Source organism: Trametes versicolor, assembly GCF_000271585.1.
Source record: "Trametes versicolor FP-101664 SS1 unplaced genomic scaffold TRAVEscaffold_6, whole genome shotgun sequence".
Lineage (NCBI taxonomy): Eukaryota > Fungi > Basidiomycota > Agaricomycetes > Polyporales > Polyporaceae > Trametes > Trametes versicolor.
In genome coordinates this window covers 2,495,257-2,515,038 of record NW_007360326.1, presented here as the reverse complement: position 1 = coordinate 2,515,038, position 19,782 = coordinate 2,495,257, and the positions used below count along the sequence as shown (strand labels likewise).

The 19,782-nt window shown below is 59.9% G+C and overlaps 6 protein-coding genes across 6 annotated transcripts; 3 read left to right on the top strand and 3 right to left on the bottom strand.

Annotated features, from left to right (window-relative positions):
• Positions 1-1,549: 1,549 nt before the first annotated feature.
• TRAVEDRAFT_48055 (uncharacterized protein) lies at positions 1,550-2,715 on the top strand (the record flags this gene model as incomplete). Its single annotated transcript, XM_008040243.1, has 2 exons — positions 1,550-1,868; positions 2,678-2,715. The coding sequence occupies 2 exons, from the start codon at positions 1,550-1,552 to the stop codon at positions 2,713-2,715; spliced, it is 357 nt and encodes a 118-aa protein (XP_008038434.1).
• Positions 2,716-2,896: 181 nt separating this feature from the next.
• TRAVEDRAFT_48054 (uncharacterized protein) lies at positions 2,897-6,934 on the bottom strand (the record flags this gene model as incomplete). The annotated part of the gene is made up of 11 exons (XM_008040242.1): positions 2,897-3,175; positions 3,840-4,362; positions 4,422-4,554; positions 4,603-4,788; positions 4,847-5,241; positions 5,293-5,438; positions 5,493-5,658; positions 5,722-5,910; positions 5,965-6,326; positions 6,377-6,592; positions 6,644-6,934. 11 exons carry the CDS (start codon positions 6,932-6,934, stop codon positions 2,897-2,899), a joined length of 2,886 nt encoding a protein of 961 aa, XP_008038433.1.
• Positions 6,935-7,288: 354 nt separating this feature from the next.
• On the bottom strand, positions 7,289-8,166 carry TRAVEDRAFT_86929 (uncharacterized protein; the record flags this gene model as incomplete). The annotated part of the gene is made up of 3 exons (XM_008040794.1): positions 7,289-7,713; positions 7,774-7,870; positions 7,927-8,166. Coding segments are annotated over 3 exons (762 nt in total), but the record flags the coding sequence as incomplete, so codon positions are not given.
• A 2,268-nt stretch (positions 8,167-10,434) lies between these two features.
• On the bottom strand, positions 10,435-11,784 carry TRAVEDRAFT_48052 (uncharacterized protein; the record flags this gene model as incomplete). The annotated part of the gene is made up of 5 exons (XM_008040241.1): positions 10,435-10,564; positions 10,613-11,227; positions 11,279-11,404; positions 11,460-11,568; positions 11,628-11,784. 5 exons carry the CDS (start codon positions 11,782-11,784, stop codon positions 10,435-10,437), a joined length of 1,137 nt encoding a protein of 378 aa, XP_008038432.1.
• Positions 11,785-12,395: 611 nt separating this feature from the next.
• Positions 12,396-15,313, top strand: TRAVEDRAFT_48051 (uncharacterized protein; the record flags this gene model as incomplete). The annotated part of the gene is made up of 7 exons (XM_008040240.1): positions 12,396-12,773; positions 12,827-13,242; positions 13,294-13,422; positions 13,476-13,578; positions 13,646-13,697; positions 13,738-15,205; positions 15,256-15,313. 7 exons carry the CDS (start codon positions 12,396-12,398, stop codon positions 15,311-15,313), a joined length of 2,604 nt encoding a protein of 867 aa, XP_008038431.1.
• A 985-nt stretch (positions 15,314-16,298) lies between these two features.
• On the top strand, positions 16,299-18,611 carry TRAVEDRAFT_48050 (uncharacterized protein; the record flags this gene model as incomplete). Its single annotated transcript, XM_008040239.1, has 4 exons — positions 16,299-17,727; positions 18,246-18,430; positions 18,489-18,517; positions 18,602-18,611. 4 exons carry the CDS (start codon positions 16,299-16,301, stop codon positions 18,609-18,611), a joined length of 1,653 nt encoding a protein of 550 aa, XP_008038430.1.
• Positions 18,612-19,782: the final 1,171 nt, after the last annotated feature.

The window sequence follows — 19,782 nt, the reverse complement described above, 5'->3', positions numbered from 1 at the left end:
CAGTACTATGTACGGGACGTCGTGCGACTACACGGTCTGCCTGAGACTATCGTGTCTGACCGGGACTCGAAGTTCACCTCCGCCTTCTGGCGTGAGGTTCACCGAATCCTGGGCACGAAACTGCTCATGTCGACAGCATTTCATCCGCAAACCGACGGGGCATCGGAGAGGGCTATTTGGAATGTCGCCCAAATCCTGCGGGCTATGGTCGATGCCGACCAGCGCAACTGGATCGACAAGGTCCCGCTGGCGGAATTCACCATCAACTCCAGCGCGAGTTCGACCACAGGTTTTGCGCCGTTTGAGCTCAACTACGGGTACATGCCCCGCATGACCCAATTCTCGATGTCGCCCTCCAAGTTCCCTGGCGTCCAAGTGTTCGCGGAGCGGGCCCGCCTGAACCTGGAGCAGGCTCATGACGCGATCATCCAGTCGCGAGTACAACGTACACACTTCGCGAATTTGCGCCGCAGTGAGGAGCCACGGCCGTACGCCGTTGGTGACCTGGTGTATCTGTCGACCAAGGACCTGTCTTTGCCGAAGAACCGTGCCCGCAAGCTCGCCCCAAAGTTCGTGGGCCCCTACAAGGTGATTTGCGCGCATCCGGAGACGTCGAGCTATACCCTGGACCTCCCGGATGACCTAGTCAAGCGAAGGATCCATCCGACGTTCCACAGCGCCCTTCTCCGGCCCCACGAGGCCAACGACGATAGTCTGTTTCCCGGCCGCGAGGCTCGGAAATTCTATGACTTCGGGGCTCCGGACGATGGCGAATGGATGGTGGATGAGATAGTGGGGCACCAATGGAAGGGCCGGTCACTTGAATTGCTAGTCCACTGGACGCTAGGCGACCACACCTGGGAGCCTCTCGCTCACTGCGAGGAGCTCCAGGCGCTGGATGATTACCTTGCTCTTATGGGAGTTGAGACATCTCGGGCCCTGCCCCGCAAACCGACCTCCGCAGCGCGGTAGGCCGAAGTGAGGGCGGGCGTTGGCCGCTTGTGGCGCGTCGACGAGTCTGGGGTACATGGTGCCCCAGGTTGAGGTGGCGGCATGACTGTTGAGGCCAGCAAGGTCCGCGGTTAGCGCCCAGCACCGCCCTGCCACGCGAGTCGGATTTGGCCCCGTTTCCCCGGGCATGGACCGTGGGAATGTATTACTAACAACTGTATAGTGGCTGGGGCGCTCGTGGTGTTTGCCCCGGCGTGTTGGCGCAGGCGCCCCGCCTGGCCACTCATCATCCCATGCTCCTTCTCTCGCCATTCCACTCCCTCCAGATCTCATCTCCCCGCACATGCCCGCATACCCACCGGGCCATCCCCTTCACTCCCGGGACAACCGGGGAGCGCCACCTCATGGAGGGGCCCACTCCTCGCGTGGTCCCGGATGGAGCCCGCCCCAGACAGGAAGTCGGGGTTGGGCTGGCGACTCGCCCGACAACTCCTATGGCACGTATGGCGTGTCCAGAGGGGGAGGGAGCAGGTCAGGCCACAGCAACTCCCCACCCGCCGGCTGGGGACCGACCCCCAATCAAAACTCGGGCCCGGCGATGCCGAGGCAGCAGTACCAGTCGGGCGCGATGGACTATTCCCCTCCGGCCGCGCCAGAACCGAACACGTGGATGGCAGCGCTCAACGCGCAGTCCCAAAATACGCAGTTGACCCAGACCGTGGGCGACTTGCGCGTGGAGTTGACAACCGTCAACTTGCAGTACCGCCAGCTCCAATCTGACTTCGATGCGCTGGAGCGCGACTACAACTCCCTCCGCGACGAGCGCGCTGACTTGCTCAACGAAGTCCAGCGCCTCCAGCGACAGCTCGCTGATGCGAAAGCTCAGCGTGCCGGATCAGAGCAAGGGGACGACGACCGTAGGCGGGAAGGGTGCCGTTCCGCGCAACCGCCACGCACGCCGAGCCGACCCAGGTCGCCCAGCGGATCGGGACCTAAGCGGGCCCCTTCCCCCATCCCGCTGCAAGATCGGATTAGTGACGCGGCGCGGAGGCGACCTTGTAGGAATTATATGTTCTGCCTTGCAATACTAAGGCACACAATTGCATCCTGCCTTGGTATTGACGTGCTTTGCAGATGTACCTACAACACGTCGCACTGCGACACGTGCGCACCGTCGCTGTTGAGTCCACGCCCCCTATCACCGTGTGGGCATCCGCCCTCGTTGTCTCCGTGTGCGTCGTCGCCGTCGGGTCCACGTCCGTATCCATGTGCCACGTCTGCGTTTGTGCACACAGTAGTTGTCGGGCCCGCCGCTGCTGTCGAGTCTGCGTTTGCTGTCGCCACTGCGACCGTGTCCGCCGCTGTTGCGTACGTGTTTGCGCTCGTTGTAGCCGTAGTTGGGTCCGTCGTCGTCCGTCGTCGGGCTCGCTGTTGTCGTCCGCGAGCTCCGCGGCGTCCGCGTCCGCGGTCCGTGTTGAGTCCGCGTCCGCGGCGGTCATCGAACCGCGCATGCTGTCACTGAGTCTGCGGCCGTATGTGCCGTTGGCGTGCGCGCTCTGCCTGCGGTTGTGCCCACAGTAGTCGTCAGGCCCGCCATCGCTGGCGAGACTTTGCCCGCCACCGTTATCGTTGCAGCCATGTCCGTCGCAGGTGTGATGCGAGCATCTCTTCACCTTCCCTGCTCTCATGCAGCGTGAAAATGCTCATGTGGTCTAGCTGGACTCAGACCCTGCTGTTGTGGCATGGGTTGACCTGTATGCATGACGGCGGGCGGGCCTTAGTACGTGCAGGGCAAGCGCGTCACAAGAGCTGCTGAATCAGGACGTACAGCCAAGAGGCTGGAACCAATATGGTGGATCAGAAAATGAAGCAGTCCAGTGCAAGCCGCATACATGTGCGTGACCATACAAAGACCGGAGGAGACGAGAGGCAACATACCGGGCTTTCAAAACTCGTGTCCTTCCCCATCCTCGCCGTCGTCGCCCTCACCCGCATCTAGCTCGAGCTCCACCACCTCCGTCACTTCTCCCTCGCTCGGATTTGCCGCGGGCTCGTTGGCGGTGGAATGCTCGCTGTTGATGAAGGAGGCCGCTCGCGTGTGCACCGCGCGCCACTTCACCTCGAATGCGTCCGCCAATGAGGTCTCCATGACGCAATGGCGGTCGGCGTATGCGATGAGTCCTTCATCGAGAACGGCGTCGAATGCCTCGGCGTTGTTCTGGGTCTGGCGAAAAGACCGCATGAGGTTCCATTGCTTTGCCGCGTACCTTGTGCTTTCGATGGTGCACCTCATCTCCTCCTCGACGAGTCGAACCTGCTCGTTCCATCGCACTGCGCGTGCCCTTGCCTTTGCCCATTCCACGTGTAGTGCTTGATGGGGAAGAATCAGCTAGGAACTTTGCCAGATGTCCCATACATGTACCGTCGCACAAGCCCGGATCATTGACGTCGCCCTGGAGCGTCACTTCGACTCCTACGCTGTACCAGATCCAGGATAAGGTCCTGCGCCCCTCCCCAACGCTGACCACCCCGGACAGCGGAACACTTCCATCCTGAACTGCGTTGCCCATCTCGCGCAGGCGCTCATTCTCAGCAAGCTTGTTGCGCGGCCTGGCGGCACGGCCGCAGGACGCCTCCGAGTCTGCTTACATTACAAACACGGCCTTTCTTACTTAGCTAGGATCATTTAGTTACTGGTTTACTCCTTTCGTATAGCTTGGCATTGACTGACTACAAAGCGCTTATTAGCACACTAGAAATTTTCTATTATTCTCTACTATAAGTACTAGTCACCTTCTGCTCGTAATAACATCGTTATTCCTCGCTCTTTTCTCGTCGACCTCTCGACAAAGCTCTTCACGAGTGAGGGCTCGCTCATTCAGCCCTACAACATCGCTATCGAGGAGAACTCGCAAGGCGTGCTGCCAGTCTCCAGCACCGCGCAGCTTTTCGAGGGCGCTGCGAGCTTCACGGTACCATTGTTTTTCGTCATTGACGGTGTCGTCGACGGACGCCTGCTTCTCGCGAGCGCGGGTGTTGTGCACCTGGCCGGTGACGTTCTTGATCTTATCCACATTGTAGGATGTCCGCATCCGAAGCGCGTGGCGTAGGGCTTCGAGGGCTTCCTGAGTGTCAGCTTCTCGAAGCTCATCTTCGATCTTGGGGAGCCCTTCAACGCAGGCAGAAGCACGGCGAGTGCTGTCGAGATCAGAGGGAAGAACGATGGGGCACGAATTGACGGTTTTGACAGTGGGAGCACCCTGGTGTGCGTGAGTGGACAAGCCAGGCATGTAGCGTGCTTGCAGTTCGAAGAAGCGTGCGAGCTTGTTGACGACCGGTACGGCGCACTTGTGCCAGCCAAGTTGCTGTAAGGTAGTGGTGGCTGCCTTCTTCTGGTGTGCCAAGGCAACCCTGGCATTGCGAACACGCTGTGAGTGAGCCGGTTATGAGCTACAACTGAAGCGACTTACTGGGCCTCCCGGATCTCCAGCCCGAGTACAATGAACCCGACTGCAGTCCCGTCGTGTCCCGCCACGTTTCCGTCCGCAATGGCAGCGTTCTCCGCTGTAAGATATTGTAGTTGGATGTCGGCGCGGGTGACGGCTGCTAAGCGCATCAGCATAGTGCAGGCCTTAACCTCAACAAGCTTACTGGTTTTCGGCAGAACATAAGGGTTGGGACCCTGGCGGCGACGCTCCCAATTGACGGTCATGATCTCCCACTCCTGCACATCTTGCGGGCGTTGGCGGCGGAGGAAGCGATCGAAGGACTCGAAGTCGGCTTGGTGGAGCGCCGCTTGGGGAATGGCTTCAATTTGCCACCGGAGCAAGTCGTCACCTACGAGGCACAGTGGTATTAATGGTGATTTGCAGATGGCCAGCGATCTTTCACTCACCCAGCTGAGTAATCTTCCGCCAGTTATTAAACCCGCAGAAGTCGTCCAGGGTCTCCCACCGTGCTCCCGGTCCCATTTCCTTCGTGCTCGGCGCAGCTTGATTCAACCTGGACCAGATACGCTCCACGTGCTCCCCGTCAAATCGCGCGGCGTACAGCGACCAGTGAGGCGAGTATGTTGCTTGGCATGACTCCTTGTGGGCCGCAACGTGGAATTTGGGAACCAGGAAGGTCCATCCGTCCGCTGGGATGCGCGGGCGCAAGTTCTCGGGTAAGTCTTCGATACGAGAAAAGAAATTCTTGTGCCACTCGCATGCGACATCGTAAGAGTTCTTGATCGACTTGAGGAGGGTGCGGCGAATGCTGGAAGCGAGGACAAAGTCCATGTTGCGGTACCTGCAGAGCGCGTCGGCGATTGCTCGATATCAAAGTAGGGAAAGCACGCACCGTTCGCCCTTCTGAAGATCTCCAAGACCGTTTGCACGGCAGAGCTCATGCCGACAGCTCACTGCCACCACGCCCGTGGAGCGTAGGCCCTTCGACTTGCGAGTCAGAGTGTTGAGCAACGCCGCAAAGCCGGAACAGGTCCGAACCTGCCAAACAAGAGTAAGTGCCGCCACCCGTCGAGATTTCGAAAGCTCACATACGTCGTCCTGGGTAGCAGCGTACTCTCCGATGTATTTGGCGTACTCGTCGCTGCTCACGAAGTACACCAATCCAGGGCTGAGCCATGTGTGCTCCCGACTTGAATGCCTGAGGCGATTCTTCAGGCGGAAATTTGCGTCTTGAGATATCATGAGCTGATAGAGCCATCTGTAACACTCAAAGCCGTCAGCGCTATGAGGAGGCCTGCCGTGCAGATGAACCGCCACTTACGCATCTTCTGGCCTTGTGGACTCCCAGCCTTCGGGAAGGTTTATGCCGGGCTGGGGGCATGCCCGACATTGCACCGCAAATCCCCCCGCCTCCGTACCGTCGATTCCTGAGCGGTCGTGTCCACGGCCGGCTCGCCTAGCCATGGTGACGTGGCGCCACTCTCGTACCGCGAGCATGAATACGCTAGCCCTATCCTGAATGATTGTGAGGTTAGAGCAGCGAGTTGACAGCGGGACCACGTACAGGAGGGCGCTGAAGCCCAACGTTGTCGGTAGCAAGTTCGAGAGCCCGGTAGAGTCGTATGCAGGCAGCTTCCCTTGCAGGTTCAGAAGATGGAAGTGGCGGAGAAGAGCCACTGTGATGCACGTCCTGGGCTCGAACGGGGAAGCGGGCCACCAGCCAAGGCGCAGCAATTGGGAGCGGCGCTCGGAGGCGGAGCAGTCACAGAACTCCACCTGTACGAGGTGGATTCCGTTGAGGTGCAAAACGACCATTTCCACTGGGACTTGTGCTGCAACGCAGCCCGACTCGAAGATGTGGGCGGGGCGCAGAACGGCGCCCTGTTCGCGCAGCGAGGTGCGCTTGAAGAATGTGCCCGACCATTCCTAGAAAATCAATGATGAGAGGCACTCAGTGGGGCGGGCCGCGGGCGTACCTCAACGCGATGCAGCGGCAGGAGTTGGTGGCTGGTAATCAAACAAGCCTGACACAGCAGCTGGCTGCCCAGACATTCGCAGCATCGGAACTTCGGGATGCCTGCTGTGCAACCAGGGCAGGAGCTCACTCCTCGGAAGCTTCCGCGCCCTTCCAGACGTAATATCTCGTCGAGATATTCGTCTCTGAACGCCTTCCAGGCCGCGAGGGGTTTGTCCTAAAGATGAATTGTGGTGAGATAGGTTGAGGCTCAAAGGAAACACCTTACGGAAGCCGCATAGCGTTTCGCGCGGGTCTTCGTAATGACCGACACGCCGCGAATGCCTTCAACAGGCTCGGGCTCCAACAACGCATTGGCATCTGCAAGAGACTCGTCGGTGTCGGCGGGCGCGGGGGCGTCCTGCGGTGGAGCAACGTCTGCAACAGCGACGTCCTGGAAGTCGAATACGTGATGGGAGACGACTTGACGGTGCCCATCCGCAGAGAGCGACGTGCTGGTGGCGACGGGCTGCCGAGGCTGGTAGAATCCGCTCGATTTTGTTTTTGCCTTCTTGGTCATAGTAAATGAAGAGAGGCGGAGGGGATGTCGTGGGCAGCTCACTCTGAGACACCTTAAGTACGGGGAGCACAAGATATTCATAGTAACAGATAAGGGCAGGAGCAGGTACCTGGTGGGGGTATCAACGGAGTATCTTAGGAGCAGCGCAACATGCTCACATACACAAAATGTTCGGCGGCAGCCTAAAGCAACAATCCCGGGCCAACCGAACCACCCCTGGGCCGCACTCCTTCGCATCTAAGCCGAGCCACCTACAGCTGCGAGGTCGATGCATTCGAATAGAGCGCACGACTCTCGAACCCGATCTTTCAAACCCGCGAGATATCTCCGATGTTCGTCAGGATCCTCTGCCTCGAGTGTCTTCACGGTGCGGAAGCCGCGCTCTACCCAACGAAGAAGGCTCCCGGCGCAGTATTGGGTCATCGACATGCGCGTTTCCTGCGGGCCGATCGGGGTATTGCCATGGCGGACTATCGCCAAGGGAATGAGAATACTCGCACCGTGAGGGAAGCGGACTACCAGTTTGAGGTCCGGGAATACTATTTGACCGCTTCGATCGCAATCAAAGTGTCCGAGAGCGACGACGTGGCACCAGTTGCAGGCGTCGTTGGCGGCGTCGGTGTGATCTACGCAGACAGTGGCGGGGCCGAAGTTGAAGGTGGTTGCGGGGTACATGCTGTTGTCGAAGTTGAAGCGTAGCGACGGATGGTGTTCGCGTAGTGCCCGGAGCCTGCACTGGGTCCTCTCGAAGATGCGCGGCGCGTACGTGGAGAGCATAGCTAAGAGGGCCAGCAATGTGGTCACCCCTGTGCGCGAGGAAGCACGGCGAGCCCACTCACCGCTGCCAAACCCTGCGAGCCGCCGAATGGCAGGCACGGCACACAAGTCGGATAGGATTTTCTGATTCCACTTGCTGTTGTCGACGTGTCCCGGTACCTGCAGCGCATGAGCCGCTGCGAGCACGGGGAGCTGGCATCAACACATCAACGCACCGTCCTCCCCCCTCCAAACGAAACACCCGTGGCAAGCGTCGCGAACTGGCCCCGGCGATGGTCAGAATGCTTGGGTTTGAATTGGCATGCCTCCGCGGCCTCTGCCATGGCACTGTATGCACTCGAGGCCACGTCGTCCCACGACGCATCCGCTGGCCGTCCTGCCAGGAGCCCAATAACGCGGCCGTCCTTGTCTACAATCTTGAAAGGCGTGCTGGGGGGCGTAGAGCGGTGAGGGAAAGCGGTAGCGAGAGGGGTCAGATTAACGTACGCGCTGTCCCACTCGAAGTACGTGTAGCCGTCTGCTACTAGCTCCTCCAGCGTACGGCAGGGTGCTCCGGCGTCCGTGAGGTTCTTCCCGGTGTAGGCACCGTTGGCGATGGGAAGCTGGCTGGCGTCCAGCGCCCTAGGAAGAGCAGCTGCCTGAGCAGCGCGTTTGGCGTGCGACGACCTCGCCTTCCTTCCCAGCCCAGCTTCTTGAGCCTCGGCGCGCTTGTGTTGGCGGCGAGCCCACTTTCCGTTCTTAGAGTGCACGCTTCTGTGCGAGGTGGAAGGGCCGCCAGCGGCAGGCATCTGCGCAGCACGGGGCTCTGAGAGCGGGTCGGCAGACGTGTGAGAGGAGGGAGGAGGGGCGGCGGCCGGAGGAAATCCCGCAGAGCTGTCGGGCGAGTTCGCGGTGTTGTTGTCGCGGCTAGCGAACACGGCTGGCGCTGCTCCAAAAAGCGGCGGCGGAAGAGGATTGCATGAGGGGTCGCCGGAAGGTAAATGGGGCAAGCGTGTCTCGCCCGAGAGGTCGGGGGAGGAGAGCGGCGTGAGGGGAGCAAGCTCCCAGCTGTCTAGGCCTTGCTGGTCGTCGGAAAAGGCGAGCTCGACGAGTCGCACAGTGTCCAGGCCGCTAGCAATGGTGTTGTACGGCGAGAAGACTCGCCCAGCTCTCGTCTGTGTGAGGCAGCGCGTCAGTGCATGAGGGCCGCGCCTAGTATAGGGGCGAGTCGTACCTGGTGGGGCAGCATGAGCAGGCCTGCTACGTGAAAGAGAAATGACCTGGAAAGTAAGCAAGATCGCACCGCATAGAGGCCAGTCAAGTTCGAAAGGAGTGAAGGAGTTGCCGCTGGGCAGGGCAAGTGCAGGTGCTGCCTGTCGTAGGGCCGGAGCACGACCCAGCGTACAGGCGCAGCGCCTGACTGCAGCCACCTCAGCGGCAGAGAAAGAAGGTAGGGAGGGGGAGAAAAATAGGAGCGGCGGGACTCACGACGCAGAGAGGCAGGGGGCGCAGCTTTGAGGAGGAAGAGCGCGCCAGGTAGGAAGAAAAGAGAGAAAGAGGGCGGCACGGAGCGCCAGTGCGGCCAGCTTACTAAATATGGTAAGGCACTTCCCGTTTAGGGCCAGGCTTCGAGCGTGTTAGAAGTTTGCAGCAGCGTGCACGCGCACGCCTCCGCCCTTAATGCCGTCTTCAAACGGGGCGTCCCTGTCAATCTATCGATTGTCTATGATTAGGGCGTGCTCTGACTGCCTGCGAATCCACAGGGTCCGCGTTGTGACAGGTGATGCACGCTGCCCTGTGGTACGTACTACTCACCGACACCCCTGGTCGCAAATCCCGCCAGCTTTCAAACCTCTCTCGCGGTGTTACATCACCCACGTACCATTTGAAAATTAGATGCTCAGCACTCATACATGGCTCCGTGGCGCTTACAGCCCCGCGACGGCAGACACTTGGACAGGATAACAGGTAGCGAAGGTACTGGTAGGCTGTTATTATCACTCTGGAGCCTCATTGGTTCGGAGTTGCAGTACCATGTACAGCTGAGCCTTTAAAATGACGGGAACGGGACTAGCAGTGCTACAACATTTTTATTAAGCTATAGAATAGTACTGCACTAGCAGGAAGCCCGCGCCGAATCTCAAGCACTACTACCGCTTGAATCTTGATTGCTGCGAACACGCCCCCTGAAAGCACTGAAATTGTGAAAGCGCGTTCTTATTTTACGAATATGATTGAAGTTGCAAAAATTGGTCGCAGAGAACCTTCTGGTGCACAAGTGGTAGGATAGCATCCGTTCGTATACAGCGGCGCGACAGACAGACGGCGAGAACAGTTGTTTGAACCCACACCTCTAGGATAGACTGTCAGGAATATACATGTTTCACCATGTCGTGCATGAACAGACCTCCAACGAGCTTATGTATGTATGTTAGCGCCCCAGCTTTTGTAAAATAGACAACTCCCCGGCCACTCAATCGCCATGACCGTCAAGTCGTAACAATGCAATGCACTCACATCCTTATCGTTCCATGTTCTTTGCATTCCGACACCCAACACTCACAACGTGCAAAGCTGACCACACAAGTGCAGGACATGCAAGCGAAAACAGTTCATTTTGAGAGCGATATGCGAGTACTAACAGAACAGAACGGAGAGCAACAAACTACATGATATGACAGGGTATTGAACTTCACAAAACGGACACAGGCGACGAGGGCGAGGGCCTCGTTTAGTAGCGTCGACTACGCCTCCCACGACGAGACGATCTGTCCATCACGCAGAGCCCGCTTCATGACTTCCAGGGCCTCCGCGAACGTCGCGCACCACTGGAAAAGACAGACGCAGCGATCCGTCATGGCCTGCAAGCCGACGCTGCAATACATCGTTAATTAAATAACAGACACCTGTGTAGAAACTTACAACGTCGAATAGATCCAGGGCGTGCGGCCTTTCATGACGACTGAATAGCCTTCTGCAGCAGCCCGACATGCTACCGGTTGGCCGCCGCCCACATCGACGGCACCGGCACCCACCGCGCTGCTCCCGTCGCCCCGGCCGGGCTGGATTTGCCCCTGACCACCACCGACGGCCGAAAGGGAGGGTGATTGGGCGGCATGAGCGCCGCGTCGGTCTCCGCGGGGCGCTGCAACCTGTTCTCGACGTTCCTCTGCTAGTTCGGTCAGCCGACGCGGCTGAGGAGCAAGCGGATGGACTGGAACCTCTTCAATTCGATGCGCCGACTTCTTGCCGAGCTCAACGCTTCGCCAAACGCTATGAGCGTCCGGCAACGGACAGACGATCACTGGAGACGGCCAGATACCGTCAGAGAAGTACAGCGGGCGGTCGGGGGTCTTCGTCTTCAGCGCCGACAGCCAGGAACCCATGTCCGGTGCGCGGCGAGCCGAACAAGGCAGACGGCTGACGAGCCCACCGATGTAGAGCGCCTGCATCATGCGCAACGCCGCGTCAGTCCAGCCGAGGCATCGCTGGTACAGCGCCCCGTGGTATCCTAACACGACTTCGACGATGTCGGCCCTGCTTGCGCTCAACTCTAACGGTGAATACTATTCTTGGCGAAACACTTACCAATCCCTGTAAATGCCGGGCCCGGTGCCCGCTCCGCGATACACCACATACAGAGGCTTGTCACCTTCTGTCTCCGGCACGATGACCTTTGAATCGAAGAAGCGTTGGCTGCATGCGCCGCGAAACCTATGCGAAGTGCTTCATTATCGCTGCACTGATACATGACAGGCCGGACACGTACCAGTCATCGACTTCACCGGACGTCTCATCCGAGAGCATCCCAAACAGCAACCAATCCTCCTCGGATACTGGCCGCCCAGCCGGACCGACGCACACCCAGCCGGACATTGCTGCAAATTGTAAAACATTAGAGTTAGAATACAGTTGACCCCTAACGGCAAACACTTACCGTGACGGTACGCGTCTTCATTTAGGTTGGCCCAGAGCAGGATGGGGATACCCTCCTTGTCATCGGAATAAGAGGCTGTGCTGAAACTCGAGGTAGTCGAGCGTGAAGTGGACGGTAACAGAGATTCATCAACGAGCGGGGGTGTGGCGCCGGTCATGGCGGGTGATGGGCAGTATGAACAGCAAAGATTGGCGGCGCAGCAAGAGTACGACCCTCCGGGGAGGGCGAAGTGGTGGCTGGAGGAGAGAGCCTGGGGGAGTCGGGCGAGTGCTGAGACGTCTTATATATGCATTGAGCCGTCGGTTATGGTCGTGGCATGAAGCGACGGCGCGCTGGATTGCACAGAGAGGTCTCTGGGGGTCGCTCACGTGCGAAGACGCGGCTATTGAAGCGATGGGAATGAGTACGCTGTGAGTTGGTCGATGAGAGGGTGACAGGGGGAGAGTGGCCAAATTTAGCTCATGGCAGTGGAGTCTGGGCGGCAGAGGCACCTTCTCGAGGACTTCTGGCACTACTTCCGGAGGACTTGGTCGCCCGATTTAGACATCAATGTTCTCAGTGTCCCCGTTTCCCCCGCCACACCTGCGGCGCACGGACCATTTGCTTCTGTTGTTCGCTGTTCGACGTTGTTGGCGCTCTTGGCAGCCTTGCTCGTCTTGTCATGTTCCGTGCGTCATTCCCTAGCTATAGCACTATGCTCGTTTATACCTCTGGCCGGATCGACCTCTTCCGCTTCCTGGCTTCCCGCACTTTCCGTTTCTCGATATCATGTCTCGCCGCCGCAAATCGAAGGCCACCGACGCAGCCAACGATGCTAGCATCCTCACTGATTCACCACCTGTCGACAATCGTTGCTGGGCTACCGGATTGAAGCTTGCATTCCTGGAGTCTCGAATGGAGGAGTGGAGGGAAGTCGATCAGACGAAGGAAGCGGGGAGCAGGCATTTGACTGGTATCTCCGATTTCTACTCCAACGTCACCACAACCTGGCTCTGCATGTGGGGATGGGACCTTCCTGTGGAGGAAGACGCTCCTCCTATGGTTGAAGACCCCTCCCCGGAAGACCTGAAGGCCGTCATCAAATACAATGGCCTTCCTCCTGACGAAGCTGCTCGAAGGACGAAGCTTTTCAAAGCGCTCCGTGGCGTAAGTCTTCCTGCTCTTCCGATCTCGACCGGTACTGAACATTTCTTCATCAGCGCCTTCAGCGTTGGTTCCGCCATCACGGGAAGAAGTCCCTCAAGGCCCTCAAGGCCGACAAGGTCGACCCCCTCACTACGATCCTCGCCGACTTTATGGAGGCGACGATCAAACGTCCGCGACGCAGCTCCCCGCTCCAGTACTACCAGTGCACCTACTACGACACCCGCGTCAAGGCGACGGTTGACGCAGAGTATAATAGGCTGCGTGAAGCCGCGTTGTCCTCAGGCCAGACGCCTCCGATGCACCTTCCCATCTCCAACGCAGTCACGCAGCGTCTGTTCGAGGCCGAAAGCGAGGACTTCCGGGCCCAGCTACTGGACGAGGCTGAAGCAGACTTCCAGCAGCGCGTCGCCGAGTATCGGGCCACCTTGGCGAAGCCCTCGCTGCCCAACAGCCCGGAAGAATATCACAGGTATATGGCTCTCATTCACCGATGTCTTTCGGGCTGCTGACAGGTTTTTAGCGAGCTTCAGGCTGCTAGCCAATGGCTCAACACCTTCGCTGAGCATATTGCACGGCGGTTGGGTATGAACATCTCTCTTTTCCTTGCCAGTCCTATTGGAGAGAACAGCGGTGACATTGGGGTACGCTGGTGCGATTTTGCGTTTTTCTATACGTTGGGGTGTTGTTGCTAACCTGTAGCAGCATTCATGTAGGGAAATCACCGGGTCTATTGCCCAAACTGTGGCCCGAGTTTGACGAGGCCGCCTTCACTTCAGTCAGCAAGTCTATGGCCAAGTTCGCGCGCGTTTGTTTCAGTATGTGGTCTCATTTTATGGAGAAGAGTGCGATGCTAATTGTTCTGTACATTGCAGCTCCAGATGAATGTGCCGCTCGTGCCCTACGCCGCACACCTGCAGAAGATCAGTCTGAAGACGATGAGGCAGCCCATATCGATACGGCTGAGGCCACGGCATCACTTTCCTCGACAAGAAGCCGCTCCACGACCCCCACAAGCCGTGCGACGACGCCTGTCGGCCGCGCATCCACACCATACGCCACGCCACGGCGGACCGAAGTAGCTCAACGACGCCCACGGACCGCGCTGCGACGCCCACGGACCGCGCCACGACACCGGCAGACCGCGCCACGACGCCCACAAACCGTTCCGCGACGCCCGCAAGTCGTTCCGCGACGCCCACGCCTGCAGACCGCGCGCCGATGCTCGCAGACCGTGCCGCGATGCCCACGGACCGCGCCGCGCCGCCTGTAGACGGCACAACGGTGTTCGCATCCCACGCGAGGACGTCTGCAAGCCATGCGGCCATAGCACCCGCACACCGCGTGGCAACGTCTGCAAAGTGCATGGCAAAGAAGGCTCCGCCAATCCCGCTGCTTCCCACCACGTCTCTGCTCACCGGGGCAGCCACAAGAGCTAGCGCGCTGCTTGGCCATGGACTCTCCTCCACTTTCCCCAGAACTCCTAGTCCTTTGCGTGGCGGGTCGGCTCCCCCGTACGTTGTGGGAGGGCGCTTGGGTGACCCAATTCCTCCTTCCCCAACATCTCCGACTTCACCTGCCTGCCCAACCACCCACGCTTCGAGCCACATCCGTGCAGTGTCGACGCCCGTTCAGTCGTCCTTATCCCGTGCTCCGTCCATCCCGCCCAACCTCGACGCGTTCCAAGCGCTTTCGAATGCGTCTTCTGCCCGCCCTGTGCAAACTGCCCCTGACGACGCGCTGCAGGAAAGCTTTGGACAGCCTTCGCTACTCACTCCCGCTACGGCGCCCACTCCCTCCACTGCACATGTGCCGCCCTCGGTTCATCAGTCTTCAATGACACCAGCCATCGACGGAGGTGTAGACCTGTCCCCTCTTCACGGCGGCTTTGACGACTGCCCCGACGATGTGAGACTCATTGTCCAGTACCTACTCGGTGAGGGCGGGTGGGGCTCGCGCTGGCATGCTCTCGTCAAGTTGTATGTGGATATCGAGCGCCGGGCCGGATTCCAACCACGTGGGCGGCTGCCCAAATCGACCGAGCATCGTCCACAAGAAGTCGCCGCATGGATGAAGCACCACCGCCCGCTTACTGACGTCGACATTGACAACATTGACGTCTTCGCTAGCGGCTGGTGGGCCTGGTGGTACAACAATCAACCTGCCGACCGGCCCATGGGCGGCGCTGGCTGGTATACCCCCACGAACGGTTCCACAGCGTTGTGGATGCAGCTGTGCGTCACGGGCCCGAATGGACTTGTGCTATTCCTCCTTACGGCGGCTTGGTGGGGGGCAGCGGTGGAGGATGCTGATGCAGAGGCTCAGCAAGACTGGCTCGACGCGCTGGAAGACATGCTCTACGTCTTCGCCCAAGTATGGGTAGCTGCAAGGCCAGTCAGCGACGGCAGCAGTGCTGCAGCCCCCGCCCAGCAAAGGTACGTCAGTAACATGTGTATGTGCAACTCTTACTCACCTGCTCATACAGGAACCGCGGCTTGGAGGTGCCCAGCCGCATCGGCGCCGTGAAGAAGCGCAAGGTCTAGCTTTACGCGCGCCGCGCCGCTGAGGCAGCAGGCCATCAAGACGGTCAAGCCGGCTGCGCAGGGTGGGGTAATCCGGGGCGCGGATGCACATGGCAACGCGGGGACGAGCGTAGGCGCGGATGGAGAGTGGGGCACGGACACGGAGTGGGGTCGTGGGGCCGCGAGGACGTGGGGAGGCAGGGGCGCGAGGATGCGAGGGTGAGTACGAGGGTGCGAGGGCGGGGGCGCGAGGACACGAAGGTGGGGGCGTGAGGACGTGAAGGTGGGGGGTGCGAGGACGCGAAGGCGGGGGGTGCGAGGACGCGAAGGCGGGGGCGTGGAGGTGAGTGCGACGCTGCAGGCGCGGTGGACGGCGGCGGGTGCGGCGGGTGCGGTGGGTGCAGCGGGTAGCGGTGGGGTGCGGTACGGGTCTGGGCGCGAGCGCAGGCATGCAGGTGGGCGCGGCATGGGGGAATTGCGCGGCGGCGGGCGCGGATGGCGGTAGTGGGCGAGGCGTGGGCATCAAAGCCATGTGCGTGCACGTGCCCAGAGTCCGACGCGTTCTTTACAGTAATACGTAGTGTAAGAGACATCTGCGTGAGGACGCGTCACAGCACGACGTGTCGTAGGTACGTTTGCTAAGCCCAGTATTACCAAGGCAGGATGCAATCATGTGCCTTAGTATTGCAAGGGTACAACGTAGTTCTACTACAAGGTCTGGTGCGGCGCGCCCCCCCTTGCCACCCGCATCGGGGCAAGATCACCTCCCCCGCTCAGCCAACGCCTCTCCCGACGATCCGCCTCCCCGGTGCGGGCGTCCAACTCCGAGCGATCCCAACGCCAGCCCGCCGAGTCATCCGCGATGGACGTCATCATGGTCGACGCTCGCCCCCTGTCTCAACCCCCGGCGTGAGCTAGAACTCCGCCACCGGCCGCCCCTTCTGACCCGGCCGCTGGGCCACCGCCGGCCGCGGCAGGTCCCCCCACTCCGACGGGTCCTCGGGCCATGCAGGACGAGCTGACTCTGTCCACCGAGGAGCAGACGACCTGCCGCAAGGCGCGGCCTGTCGTTCCCCTCACGGACGTCCCTGTCACCCGCGGCCTCACTCCTGCGCAGATTGGCGCAATGCGCAATCAGCCCGACCCCGATCTCGAGGAGTTGAAGCAGCCCCTCTCCGCCTGGTACTGTCGGTGGAAGTGCAGGTCTCCCGCCGCCGGCGAGTTCCAGTTGGGAGACGATGCCGACTTCAACGAAGTCGACTGCCCCTTCCCCGACCCCATCGCGGCCCGTGGCCACGACATGACCGCGAACGGGGAGCAGGAGGAGTCCTACCGACTGACTCGCTCCGCAGGGCTCTCGTCCGACCGACGGGATGCTGCTTTGGCGGTGTTCCATGAGAGCACCCGCCGGCTGGGCCATTGGGCGGGGACCGCCATCTCCTCCGTCATTCAAGCCCACAACCTGCGATGGATGGCGGCGGTGGAGTTCGACCACGCCTCCATCTCGTACCTCAAGGCGGTCTGGAAGCTGTACTCACTCCCGCAACTGCAGCGCGCAGCCGGCATCCGGTACCTGCTCGCAGCTTCCCCCGCCGACCACATCACGCTCAAGCAGGGGCGGCCCAGTCGGCCTGAGACGTACTGGCCCACCCTGTCCAACAACACGTTCCCCTACCCCGCGGCCACCGCCTCCAAACGTACGGTGAGCGTGTACTACTGGAACATCCCGACCTCCAACTGGAGTATGGGGCTTCGACTGGTGGACGGGACCATGCCTCGGAAGGACACATTCACGTTTGGCGACCCCAGCCCCGACGATGCCTACGGCGCGTTCCTCGCCAAGCACTTGCGGACTATCCCCAAAACGGAGCGTGCGGAGAGCACCAAGCTCCACGGGGCATCGATCTGTCAAAACCTGGTCGCGCTGTTCTCCGTCCCCGGGCTGTATCGACACATCTGCGAACTGGGCGGGTACTTTGTCCACCCCCGGCGTGTCGTGGCGGCCTATCCGTTCAAGGACACGAACATCACACTCCTTGCGGCCTGGCTGGCCGAATTCGGACTCGGAGACATGGATCCTTACATCCTGTACTTTGAGCGATGGGCTCGGTTATCCCGTGAACGTATGCCGGATCAGTCTCGCACCCACGCACTCCCTTTCGATACAGTGGAGGAGTTCTCGGCGTCGCCGCTAGCTCTCCAGGTCGTGGGTCGTGAGACCATCCAGTGGGGACCGCGCGTGTTCGAGTCGCCGGACTTCCCGAGCACTAGGGTGTTCGTTCCCGACTCGGATGGAACCACCAGCGAGCCCAGCGTGGGCCAACCTCGCTCACCGGTCGCAAGCCGTGCCAGCTCCTCACGGGCACTCCAACGTCCTGCCGACGACAAGGAGGACGCCATCAGCTTTGGTAGCGACGACTCCGACGACAAATTCGGTATGCGAGGGGTGTCGTACGTGCAGAGCCCGCATGGGACCACCTGATCGTTATTGGTGAACTGGACGACTAGCTCCGTGGCCCGAGTCCGGCCCAGAGGGGGAGGGTGTGACGCCTGCGAGGCGCGTCGTAGATAGGCGCCGAGTAAGCGCCCGCCGCGCACCGATACTTTGGTATCGGGCGGTGGCTTGGTACTGTACAGGACCCAAGGTCTCATGGACATCGTAGCACTCAATGTACCTTACGCTTTTACCACCTGAAACACACTGCTTGACCCAGTCTATCCTCGGGTGCCAAAGGCGCCAACCGTAATACTTACAGAGACGGACGAGCGAGCGGTCATCGACATGCACAAAGGAGTGGAGTGTGCTTGGTTGGATGCTGGTGTGGCGCGTGCAGTCATACAGAACACGAAAATCATGGTAAGTGAGCCTGCGCAATGCACGCTTGCAGTGTTTCTGACCCGCTATGACACGACGCATATGGCGGGCGAGTGGCTGAAAGCGAATCATACCTAGCCGACAGAGCGGTGCTTGGAGGAGCGAGCAGCGCGAAGACCTCTCCAAGTCCCCTAAAGCCGGGGAGTTGTCCAGATAGTGAGGGCCTGGCCAAGAGCGTGCTTGGCATCGAAGAAGAGCTGCGGCAGAAGGAAGAGGAGGAGGACGTGAACGAGATGATGTTCACTTTCGATAAGTTCAAGCAGGTGCATGGACATCTCATATGCTGTATGTACTGAACAGACTCATTCCGAATGATGCTAGAAGTCTTCGCAGATGCTGATCAACGCAAGGTTTGTTCTGTGCGAAGGGCCTTCGCTTGTCGTGATTGCGACATCTCTCTCATGTCCTGCACTTCTTGGTCTTGATCTCACCAGCGCGCAGTAAGTCTCATAGTTTACCGCTGCCCTTGCAGTCCTACGTATACCTAACCTCATACTTGCTGCCAATGTTTTATAGCAGTCGCGGCTCGTCGCCTGTACATGGGTGTACATCAAGGCTCCACGCCGGAAGCTTGCCGTCGTCCGCTATGCGTCCGCTGCACTGCGTCTACGTTCGTGGCCGTATCTACGACAACACAAAGTGGCGGGCGCCGTCGTCAGCAGCCGTGGCGTTGAGCTGATATTCGATGGTGTAAGCATGATTATTGCATGCGGGGGGTGAGTACCTGGGGCGTGAGCACGGCTATCGCATGCGGCGGGAGGGTACCTGCGCGGTGGGGCGTAAATCGCCATGTCTGGGACGTGGACGGAGTTCTGGGCAGTCGCATCAGCGGGGGGCGGTGGGCTGGGCAGCGTGGAGTGTCGAGTGTCGAGCAGGAGGAGAAGAAAAGACGGGCAGAGGGGAGGCCCCAGTGAGCAATGTGCGCGGGGTGAGTGCATTGGGGAGGGGACACTTACCTGACGCGGCAAGCGATGACAGGGAGCGGCACCAAGTGGCCGTCGGGTCTCTGCGGCCCAGCACCAATTTGCAAAGTCGCCGTGGCGCATGTGGATGGTGATGATCTGCATCTGGGAGAGTAACGGTCAGAACCTTCACATAGGACCGACAGGCGGGAGAGAGACTGACCAGGGGCACTTCAGCTTCTGGAGCTAAACAGATTACTTGGCGCACGAAGAGCTCGGTGATCGTCTTGATGCGCTGCTTCCAGTGAAGATGACAGAAATGGGAGAGGGGGTATGTCGACCGCCACTCACTCCTTCCAGCCTGTATACCTGTACACCGTCTTCCCATGTGTTCTCGCCTCCAGCCTATAAATGCCCTCCCGCGAATTTTCGCCAACCAGACTGGGATACGGGGGGCGCGTACATGACAAAACGAGCATTGTCGTGGCTGGGTCAGATGGTGTACGTCAGCGGCGGAATATGGTTGCTCACCAGACAACTGCTGCGCGGGACGGTGTGTTGAGCGCTATGACTCGCCGTGGTGCGCGTCCTCAAACAGGGACAGAGGAACACAGCGCAATGCTGGGGAATGTCCCGAGATAGTCGGACTTCGTGTGGCGGGCCGGCGATCAGTTGAAATGGGGGAGGCAGGGGCAAGACGATCGGTATGTGCC